Genomic DNA, 10,523 nt, shown 5'->3' on the forward strand with positions numbered 1-10,523 from the left:
AGCGAAAAAGATGCATACAAGCCTGTTTTGTTTTTTCTTCCAAGTTTAATACACACTAGAACAAGCCACAAAAGAGTGCTGCTAGCCCAGAACTACACTCACCCCAGGCCAACCCCAGGAACCCCAAAACACAGAGATCAGGAACTGCATCCACAGCTCCTGGGGAGACTGGAGGACTCTTGGGGAGGCCCAGGCACCCCTGGGCCCTTCTGTCACCTCCTGACCTCCCCATCTTCCCCTCAGCCTAGACTCAGTTGGCCATTCCCTACCAGTCCCTTCTTAGACACAGGCCCCTCCCGTTCCCTGGGTCCCAGGACTTCCTCCCTCCTCAAGGGACAGAGGGGCAGCAGGGGCAGGATGGTTCAAGGCCCTCAGGTCCCGCTGTCCAGACAAGCTGGGCTCTGACCCAGGGTGGAGAAACGTTGCAGAAGGGCTGCCAGGGCAGGTCAGGCCCCCACACACTCCACATAGTTGGCCGGGTACAGGCCAATCCTGCCACTCTGCAGCTGGCCCTGACACCAGCCCTGCTCATCCTCCTCGCTCATCTTCAGCAGCTCCTCCCCTGCAAGAAGGGGGATTGGTCACTGGCAATTGTCCTGGCCCAGCCCCATTCCTGCAATTGGGTCAAGGACTGAGGGGGAGGGGGTAGTCGGAGAGCCCAGCTAGAAGAGACCTGGCTCAGGCAGAGGGAGGTCAAAGTCAGCCACTCCACCCCCAACCCTGAATGCAGCAGTCAGGCCGCAGCTGATGACTTTGAGAGGCAAATGAGGACTCCAAGCGGACACTCTGACTCCTGGGGGCTGGACCCAGAGCAGCCTTAAGAGTCAGAGAACTGGCCCTTGATAAGTGGATGTCTGGCTTCCCTTTTCCACAATCCTGCTCAGGCTAGTAAAGGGGCAGGGAAAAGGGGTGGAGGGGCTGAAGTCTGGAAGGGATCAAGAAAGGAGTTCCAGGGTACCTGCTCGGAAGCTCAGCTCATCAGCTTCCTGGCCCGCGTAGTCATAGAGTGCCCTCACCCGGACCCCAGTAGCAACCTTCCGGGGGTTCTCCTCATCTGACCACTCCTCATCCTGCCCGCCGCTAGAGAGGGAAGGACAAAGGGGCAGTCTCAGGGCACAAGGAACATGAGCGAGAGAGCCTAGGACTCAGGGCCAAGGGCTCACCTCCTGGAGGAACCCAGGGAGAGGCAGGTGGGGAAAAGCTGCAAGATTCTAGCCTGACCTCTGCCATGAATGCCTGCAAGCTCAGGCACACTTCTGCCACACAGAGCTGACATGAGCAGTAGATGAGAGGGAATGTGGGAAACGCCTGGCAAATCTAAACCACCATAAAAACTGGCATCATTACAACTCATAAGCATTACAACCCCTAAGGTACCTGGCACCGATTTTCAACCCACTTCAGGTGTGACGGGAATGAAGGGAAGAGACAGAGGAAGGAGGGCAGAGCAGGGGGCAGAGCTGCTTCCTTCCCACAGCCCGAATCCTGGCTCTCACCCTGGGGACCCCAGGCACTGGGGTGGGGATGCAGCACCATCTCTTGTGGGTACGATGCTGGTCAGAGTAACCTCGTCAGGGCTCCGGCCACCCTTCTCCTTCCGGCTGATTGTCCTCTGTGTGTCCCAGGACCACTCCTGTGGGGGCAGTGTTCAGGGTCAGGCGGGGCTGCAGGCTCTGGTGGCCGCCAGGACCACCCAGACCACCTTGACCTCCTTCGTCCCAAGCCCCAGCCTCCCTCCTGAGGTCCAGGCTGAGCCCAGTGGGAGCCCACCCCACCTCCCAGCCCCAGCCTGCCTGGAACACGTACCTCAAACTGGGGCCAGTTCATGGCCATGCCCGGCCCGTGGGTGCTGCGCCACCACCGCAGATCCTCCCTGTCGCTGGCTGCCTCGATGCCCTGATGCAGGTCTCGGTGGAGTTCGTGGAACCTGTGCCCCAGGCACAACCCTCAGGCTGGGAAGCCCTGGGCCTCTGCGCACCCCAATCTCATTCAGCCCAGCCAGAGCCCAGGGGAGATGGAGGAGACCCAGCATCACCCAGATCTCCATGCCCACCCTGCAGGCCATACCTCTCACTGCTGGAGAGGTCGAGGTGCTGGTGTAAGGTGAGCAGCATATCCTTGAAGAAGAGAAGCCGCTGGCGCTCGGCAGCCTGGCAGGTCTCGAAGGCCTGCTCCATGTCCTCCATGTAGCGTGGGGTGTAACGATGCAGCTCCGCCAGTGTCTGCTCGTACTGGGTTTTCATCTGGGTGGGAGAGGAGGGGGTCTGGTGAGGACAAGACCTTGTATTGCTAGTATTTACTGAGCACCTCCTGTGGGCTAGGCACCAGGGTCCCAAAACCTGGCTCCTGCCCTTGAGGAACCCAGGAGCCTAACAAGGGAGGTGGCATTCAGGCACAGCAGCTTTAAGAGTCTGGTGGAGAGTGAGATGAGGTCAACCTATGGGGAGCAGTGGGAGAAATCAGAAAAGGCTTCCCGGAGGAGGTGGAAACTGAGCAGCACCTCAGAGGACAGGGAGGAGCTCGATGTGCAGAGCTGGAGGAAGGGCGCTCTGGCAGGGTAGACAACGTGAGAACTTGTCCCAGGTGGGACACTGTGAAAGGAAAGGAGCTGGGAAGTTCTCCGCAACTGCGAAGATTATCCCAGTGCCCGAAACCACACCATTTGTCTCCTGAGTAAAGCATCATCTTTCTCAGGTTCCTCCCTTAACTGATAATCTGGAGAGAAGGTGGCAGGTGAGGATGAGAGCAATACAACTGCTGGGGACTGGAAAAGGCACTCAGGAAGCCCTGACCTGGGCCAGCCCAGTCCCTCAGCCGGTACCTTCTCGGACTCCTTGGAGCAGCGTTCCACCCGCTCCTGCAGCTTCCGCAGCTGCTCCTGGGAGACAGCGCTGTCCGCTTTCGCGTGGCTCTCCCGAGTCTGGGCTGTCTTCTCCTCCTTCCGGGCCGCATGGTAGCTCTTCTTGGAAGCCTCGACCTGGCACACACACAGGGACCACTTTGGACCCTGCATGCCATGCTTTGGCCCCCTCTAGCCCCAGGCTGACCCAGGAAGGCGTGTGCCTCTGCTGCCCATCCCGCCCAGGCTCACCTCCTTCAGCCTCTTTAGCCAGGGCTTCTGGGCCTTGCGGAAGCCGTCCTCGGCAGCCCGGCTCTCGCGGAAGCCACCCAGCACAGGCCGGTGGAAGGCCCCCCGCTGCCAGGCGCGCACCCGCTCGCTGTCCTGGCCCTGCAGCTTCTCCCGCACCTCCAGGTGCAGGGCGCTTAGCCGCTCGGCCGCAGTGAAGAAGGCATGCCAGGCCTTCTCCAGCGTGCCATACTGAGGGCCTGCAGGGAGGGAAGGGGCTTGGGCTGGGCCGGGGATGCCACTTGCAATGAGCCCACCCCCTCTCGTCGGGTGCTGCTCTGGGTGCCAGACGTGGAGCGGAAATGCAAAGATAACAACAAATAATGTCAGCTGCTGCTTACTGAATACCTAATCTGTACCTGGACATACGAGATCTCACTGGATCCTTGTCTCATCCACCATTGTGAAGACAGTGTCACAAACAACATGGAACCAGCAAAAAGGCAGCCCAGAGAAGTGAAAGTAATTGCCCAAAGCATTATAGCTACAATTGGAGCTGAAATTCAAACCCAGGACTGTGGTATAATCCACTATATTCTATTGCCTCAGAAGGAAGAACTAGTGTCCGTTCCCAAGGAAGGCAGCTTGTTTGGATGGAAAGATCTCAAGCTCCTGAGTCAGAAGGCCTGAGCTCAAGCTTTAGTTCTTCTTAGCTGTGTGACTTCAGGCAAGTCACTTAGCCTCTCTGAACTGCCACATTCTCCTCTGGAAAATGGGTAGAAGAAGACCATCTCCATTATAGGGTTGTTAGAAATATCAAAATGACTCATGACAGTACTTTGGGAACTCTAACAGCACAGCTATAAGAATAACCGGGAGGATCGTCTTGCTTTAAAGGGAAGGCAGACGTGGAAGCCTCGAACTTTTCCACGAGAGGTGCAAAAAGAAGCTGCCTTGCCTGGTCACCCCACCCGCGGCAGCCCTCTTCTCCCAGTAGGCCCGAGCACAGGCTCACCCTTCTCCACGGAGCCCCTCCACTTGCGGGCCCATTCGGCCAGCTGCTGGGCATAGGCCTTCTCAATGCGGGCGCGCTCCTGGAAGCAGCTGACCAGGTCCCCACATAGCCGATGCCCATCCTCCACCCGCTGCACCGTCCGCCTGTAGTTGCCAGCCTGGGGAGGATACGAGAAGGATAGTGTCACCAGGGAGAAGCCCCCGGCAGGGGCCGGGGCTGACAGCTAGGCTCCTCCCTTGGACAGATGACTGGGCCCAGAGAGGGGTGAGCATTTCCGTGCCACCCCCAAACCTGGGACCCAGCTAGCTGCTCACCTCCCAGAAACTGCCCTCTAGGGCCTCCCCTCCAGCATCTTCCTCTGGAGCCATGGTGTCCCCGCAGCACGGAATGGTGGCGGATTAGAGCTGTAGAGGGCAGAGGGGTAAGCAGGGAAGCCAGACGCACACTTTTGGGGATAGGAAAAGACCCTCTCCTATCCCTGGCTTTTGCCCCCCACTGCCGTCCCCACTACCCAAGGAACTGTTAAGAGCCAGGACTTAGCAGGCAGGGGTCTGGAAGTCCCCAGGAGGGCCCAGGGTGGGGGCAAAGATGGTAGTTTCAAAGGTCCTCCTCTCGCCCTGGTTTGCCCTCGCCACCACCTCACTCCATGTACCTGGGGCCTAGAGCTCACTTCAGGGACCTGGGTGTCCAACTCTCAAAGCTGCCACTGTGATTCTGCCTTGGAGCTAACAAGAGCAAAGCAGGGGGTGAGGGTGGAGCTGACAGTGTCCAGGGCGGTGCCCAGCTCCCCCAATATAGCAACTGCTGTCAGAAGCGCCAGATTCCAACCAGGAGAATGCCAGTCGGGTCACATGGTCCAGCTGGGGATTACATGGCCGGCGGGGGTGGGTAGTGGGCAGAGAGCCTCTCACTGCCCCAACCGCAGATGAGACAAGAGGACGCCTGCCCAAGCCAGGGCTCTGTGGCCTCTCCTTGAACAAGGCGACCCTTTACCAGACCAGGCCAGGTCAGAGGGTGCCCAGCCACACTGCAGTAGCTCCCCGTGCTGGGAAGAGCAGACTGGGAACCAAGAGGCCTCAGTCTTATCTTAGCCATGAAGCTCGAACAAGTGCATTAGACTGTCCTCTCCTAAGGGGCTTCAGCTCCCTCCTAAGATGGAAATTCCACCTCCTGGTCTGCTTCCGTGCCAGGGCCGGTACAAGACTCAAACCAGGCAATGAACAAGAAATGTGAGGGGCCCGACAGTCACGAGGGACACACATCCCGCTCCACAGCATCCACTATGAGGTCCCAAAGGGCTCCGTGGATAATGAGTAACTCAGCCCCACCCTCAGAAAGCCCAGAGTATGGGGCAGCACGGGGTGTCAGACAGGTGATCAGCCAGTTATGACAGTGTGCTCCAGAACTGCGGAGGAGGACAAGGCAGATTCCAACCCCAGAGCCACCACCCCCAGGGGCTAGAGGACACAGTGGCATGCGGCCACTCCCCTCCTGTCTCTGGGCAGGGTCTCAGCTGTCCCCAGCATCAATTCAAGCCCCTAGAAGGAAATCACTTCCTCCTCTGAGCAAGCCCAAGGGACACCGCCAGACCCAGGAGGACAGTGTGCTTGTTGCTCCCAAAGCAGGGCTCTATCATAGTACTCCCCAAACTGGTAAATCTCTCCCCATCCTTCAAAACTCAGAGTGAGGCACCTTCTCCAGCCCCCCGCCCATTCCTCCATCCCCATCTCCCACCTGTCTATATCCCATTGGGTTGTGACTACAGGACAGGATCTGTCCCCAGTCACTGGCAGAGACTTCCTGAGGGTCCAGTTTGTGTTTCTGCAGGCACTGGAGTTAGTTAGTAGCTGAATGAGAAAACAAATGACATCCACCTGAAGACCAGGAAACCCACTGGCTATAGCAGCTTTGAGAAAGCATGGCCTGAGTGGGCTTCCACCACTCAGCTAACAGGAGGGAGAGCTCAGGCCTACAGTGGAGGTGCCTGTGCCCAGAGCAGGAGAGGAACAGAGCAGCTGGCCCCACCAGGGTCCTCAGCACTTCCCCTTGCTTCCTCTTGAGTCTGTCCCACTTACCCAGAAAGGACTTGCCAACCAGATGGAGAGAAACCCAGCTGCAGCTGTAAATCCCAGGGCCTCAGAGCTGTCCCAGTCAGGCATCCAGGGGCCTGGGCCCCCTGCCTGCTCCAGCCTCTGTGCTCCTGGCTCCCGGGAGAGCTGCCCCCCACCCGTTCCCTCTCTCTGGCCCCAGAACAGAGCAAGCTGTGTGTGCAGGGCTGGCACTGCTCCCTTCAGCCTCCCAGAGCAAACACAAGCCCAAGCCCCAGGCACAGCCAGGCCCCACTGCCCCACGGGACCTAGCAGCAGGGGTGGGCCTTGTGCCTTGGCCCCTGCGGAGAAGGGCCAGCACCCTGTGCCTCCTGACCCCAGCAGAGACCCAGATTGGTCCCCAGAACACGCTCCACCACCAGCAAGTGCTCAGAAAGCAGATAATGAACCTTCCCAGCCCATGGAGCCAGCACCTACTGGGCTGGGACAAGTCCTCTGGGGCTTGGCAGGGTCTCCTCACAGCTTGCTAAGCCAAGGTAGGGAGTCTTGAAGTTCAGGGAAGAACCCACTCCCTTACCTGAGGCTGGTATGTACCCCCAACCAGACCAGCCCCCACCCTTTCCAGAAGCCGGGGGCATGCCCCTGGGAGGGAGCACTGCTGCCCTGCCCTGCCCATCCTCTGTCCTGAGGCACGGGCTTGGCCTCAGGACCTCTTCTCCCAGCCGCCCCTCACGATCCGCCCGCAGCCCGAGGATTTGAAGGCACAGAAGGGGCCGGTCGACTGGTCCAGAAAGGGGTACTTAGGCAAGAGCGACTGGAACCAGCAGCCAGAGAGGCCCGGGAGCCTGGGGGAGGGGGTAGCGCGGGGAAAGAAGAGGAGGCAGGGCCAGGGAGGGGCATAACAAAGGGGCGCTTTTGGAAACCCGACCTGCCGCCTGAGGTGCCTGCTCCCTGATGACGCGCTCCAAAGCCGGAGCGCTCACACCAGACCTCGGAGGCCAGGGGCTGCCGTCTCTAACCTCAACCCTTAAGGACGGCTCCCTTCGACCTGGCCCTCTTGCGGGCCCGGCGCTGCACGACCCGGAGCCCATGGACCCCACGCGGAGCGGCCGGGCCAGGCCTAGCCATGGAGACTCTAGCTAGGACTTCTTGGGCAAACTTGTTGAAATTGGTCTCGGCGGGGGTGGGGCCAGCCGGTCATCGCTGAGGGGAGGGGGCGCACCCTGCCTTGGCCGGCGCCGCCTCGAACTGCAGATGGTTGCCCGGGGCTGCGGCCCCAGGAACTGGGGCTCTTTGCTAAGGGCGAGGGGTCCTGGGGAGTAAGACCCCTACTGGGGTCCCAGGGCGGATTGGGGCCTTTTAGGGGCCCCAGGAGATGGTGTGGCCCGCCAGCCCCGACGCCTCCCTCTCCCCGGCAGGTCCCCGCCGGGTGCGCGGCGCCGCAGATAATAGACCCCTTCGGCTCGGCGGCAGCTCTTGCTGTCCTCCCGCAGAGCGCGGTGGCCGGGGGCTCGGGGAGGGAGTCACTGCCATTGCAAACTTCAGGAGCCGGAGGAGGAGAGGGCGTGCTCGAGCCGCGGCTCCCGCCGCCGCCTCCCCGCCCCGCCCGGGCAGCACTCACCGCGTCCTCCCTGGGCGCCTCGGCGGGTGGGGTCCGGCCACGCTCCGGCCCAAGTCCTGCCGCTCCCGGGCCGGGGCCGCCGCCTCCCGGTGCGCGCCGGGCCCTCCCCCGGGAAGCCCAGCCCCCGGCCCCGCCCTCTCCTCGCTGCTGCGGCCGCAACCCCACCGGCCAGCGGCCGGGGCAGGGGCTGCCGGCATAGCAGCGACCGGCGCTTCCCGGGGCGCGGGCCGTGGGGTCTCGGCTCCCGCCTGAGAAGCGCCAGGGCCGACTCCCCAGGGTGGCGCCGCGCGGCTATAGGGAGTCAGATTTCGGCCTTGCCCCTCCCCGGCCTCCGCAGAGCCTGGGAGAGCGGTGGAAATGCGAAGGGATCGGGCCTGCACTGGCTCCCTTCGGAGGGAGGTCTGGGGGCTACCCTGCCTTACTCTTTTTGCTGAGCACACCTTTCTTAACTCCCACGAGGCTCACAATCATCTCCTTGTAAGCATTAGGACTCCCATCGTATAGATGAAAAAACTGAGGCTCAGTGACCTTTAGTAGCTTGCACAAGATCTGTAGTCGGGCAGGGTCGGGACTCCAAAGCCGTGCCCTTTCTTTGCACAGCCCTCCTTGCCAATCCGAGGGCCCATTCTGAGGACTGGGCAGACAAGTAGTGGAGGTGGGGCAGAACGGCACGAGCTCCTCCCCCTCCGTGTTCTTATTCCCAGATTTTGTACCACGATTCATTCTTAAATCCCTTCGCCCCTCCACCCCCTTTGTTAGTAGATCTTTGCAGATCGCCACGATGCCACTCCCCCGCCCCTTAATAAATCCCTCTTCCTCACCCCCTTGCCCCCCACCCCGGGATTTTTCGGAGCCTGTCCATCGGTTATTTATATCCACTGCTGGAGCGGTCCAAGAATGTTCTGAGGCTGACCTAATCGCCACCTGCTCGGTCTCCCCGCCCCTCCCTCTCCCTCCTGGGCCCAGTGACCAGGCGGCCTGGCAGGAGGGAGGGAGCGCAGGTGTGCTTGGTCCGACGCCGGGGGCACTCAGAGGGTCTAGACCGCGCACATGGCTGGCGGTTGCGAACCCCGCCACGCGCTCCGAGGAGTGCGCCCCCAGGGGACCGCGCGGCTCTCTGGGAAGCCAAGAGCCACGCTGTTCTCTTTCCAGCACGTAATCTTCGTCCTCACTCCCCGCAAGCCCGTCCCACCCCCACTCCCCGAGGAGTGTGAGTACGTGTGTATGGATTTGTAAACGGCGGCTTTAAAAATAGCAAAACTATGTAGTTTCTAAATCCGGGAGGAATCACGGACGCGTTCTTTGTGCAGATAAATCCGCTCGTAAAATGGAAAGGGGCGCTGAAGAGAATGGCGGGTAATTTCAGGTGGTAATTTTAGCCGCTGAGGGCTGACTCGCTCCGCAGTCCTTGTGGGAGGGTGAAACCGCCTATGGGGCACCCGAGACAAGCCGTGTTTGGCCAATCGTACCTGAGTAGTGGATCCTTGACTTGGCGCTTTCAGGGTGCAGCTTCTGAAACAAGTTTCAACACCCACTCTCTGTTGGGGCTTGGACAAGTCGCTTTTCTGCATCTCTCTGTTTCTACCTCTATGAAACATGACAGGTGACTGGGCTGACCTCCCAAACGGGCATGTGCCCCAGGCAATTAATGATTATAAAACGACTGCAAATGAGAGGAGCTGAGGTAATATCTAATGACAGCCATACTGTTTTGTATTATTCAAAATCAGTTAACATCCCATCAAGTGCCTGGGGGCTTTAGGCACCTGGAGAGAAAGTGTGAAAACACAAGAATGAAATTAATTACAGGAGCCACCTATTAAAACCCTATTAAAAATAAAGACTGCAAGCCAGGCTTTGGGATCTAGGGAAGCCAGGCCACAGAGAGAGAAAAAAAAAACAGGGCTATTCATCAGACCACAAGGAGAAGGGAATGCGGAGTGGAAAACATCTGGCTTCCCTTGGGTTCAAATCTGGAGGCAGAGAGCACAAATGTTGCCGCTGATCTTAATTGCCCCTAAGGTACTGTAGGGAGAGAAAAAAAACCAACAACAAAACCTGAGCATACTGAGCTGTTTCAAGGGTGAAAGGAGACAGAGCTGACCTTGGAAAGCCAACCCCATCCTAGTGCTGCCCCAGTGCTCAGATTTCTGTGCTGCGGCCAGAGCCCCTACACACTCACACGGCTCCATCAGTGAGGTACCTAACTTGAACAGAGTTCAAGATGAGATGCGCAAGGTCAGAGGGCTGGATAGACAGAAACCCAGAGGTAGCTTGGCCCGGGGCACCAGGTGGCAGGTTGGTCCAAAGCCCAAGTTCACAACATTCACAGACTCACTCACCTTGAGTTTCTGGAATGTCCTAACCACTGTACCTTCATGTGTTTATTTATTCATTCATTCATCCAGTTAAGAAAACATTTAAATTTTTGCTTTATGCTAAGCCCTATGCTGGATGTTGAATACAAAGATAAATAAGGCTGAGTCCTAAGGGTATGACAATGATACGATATGGACAGGAAGTACTATGGGAAAACAGAAGCAGAAGAGACCACTTCTCACCAGGTGATGACACTTGACTGGTTTTGATAAGCAGGAGTTAGTCATGTGGAGAGGCATTCTAGGCGGGAGCACCTGGGTGTGCCAAGCCCCAGAGGTGTTAGCATATGACCTGGTGACCCAGCAATTCCACTTTTCGGTATCTACCGTAGACAAACATGTACAAGTCCAGAAAAGGATACAAGGATGTTTGCATATAGTATTGTTTGCAATA

At 58.8% G+C, this 10,523-nt stretch overlaps 1 protein-coding gene across 5 annotated transcripts; it reads right to left on the reverse strand.

Annotated features, from left to right (window-relative positions):
- Window positions 1–11: 11 nt before the first annotated feature.
- On the reverse strand, window positions 12–9,309 carry PACSIN3 (protein kinase C and casein kinase substrate in neurons 3). 5 transcript variants are annotated; one of them, XM_060018816.1, is made up of 10 exons: window positions 9,221–9,309; window positions 4,397–4,486; window positions 4,083–4,239; window positions 3,092–3,327; window positions 2,822–2,977; window positions 2,068–2,243; window positions 1,807–1,927; window positions 1,497–1,633; window positions 959–1,080; window positions 12–562 (listed from the first exon to the last, which is right to left on the reverse strand). In XM_060018816.1, the coding sequence occupies exons 2-10, from the start codon at window positions 4,448–4,450 to the stop codon at window positions 447–449; spliced, it is 1,275 nt and encodes a 424-aa protein (XP_059874799.1). In that variant the 5' UTR covers window positions 4,451–4,486; window positions 9,221–9,309; the 3' UTR covers window positions 12–446. The 5 variants fall into 5 exon arrangements, with proteins under 5 accessions (XP_059874799.1, XP_059874795.1, XP_059874798.1 ...); XM_060018812.1 differs by lacking the exon at window positions 9,221–9,309 and adding an exon at window positions 7,752–7,874; XM_060018815.1 differs by lacking the exon at window positions 9,221–9,309 and adding an exon at window positions 7,059–7,310.
- Window positions 9,310–10,523: the final 1,214 nt, after the last annotated feature.

The sequence above is a fragment of the Delphinus delphis genome, chromosome 8, assembly GCF_949987515.2.
Source record: "Delphinus delphis chromosome 8, mDelDel1.2, whole genome shotgun sequence".
In the NCBI taxonomy this organism is placed as follows: Eukaryota; Metazoa; Chordata; class Mammalia; order Artiodactyla; family Delphinidae; genus Delphinus; species Delphinus delphis.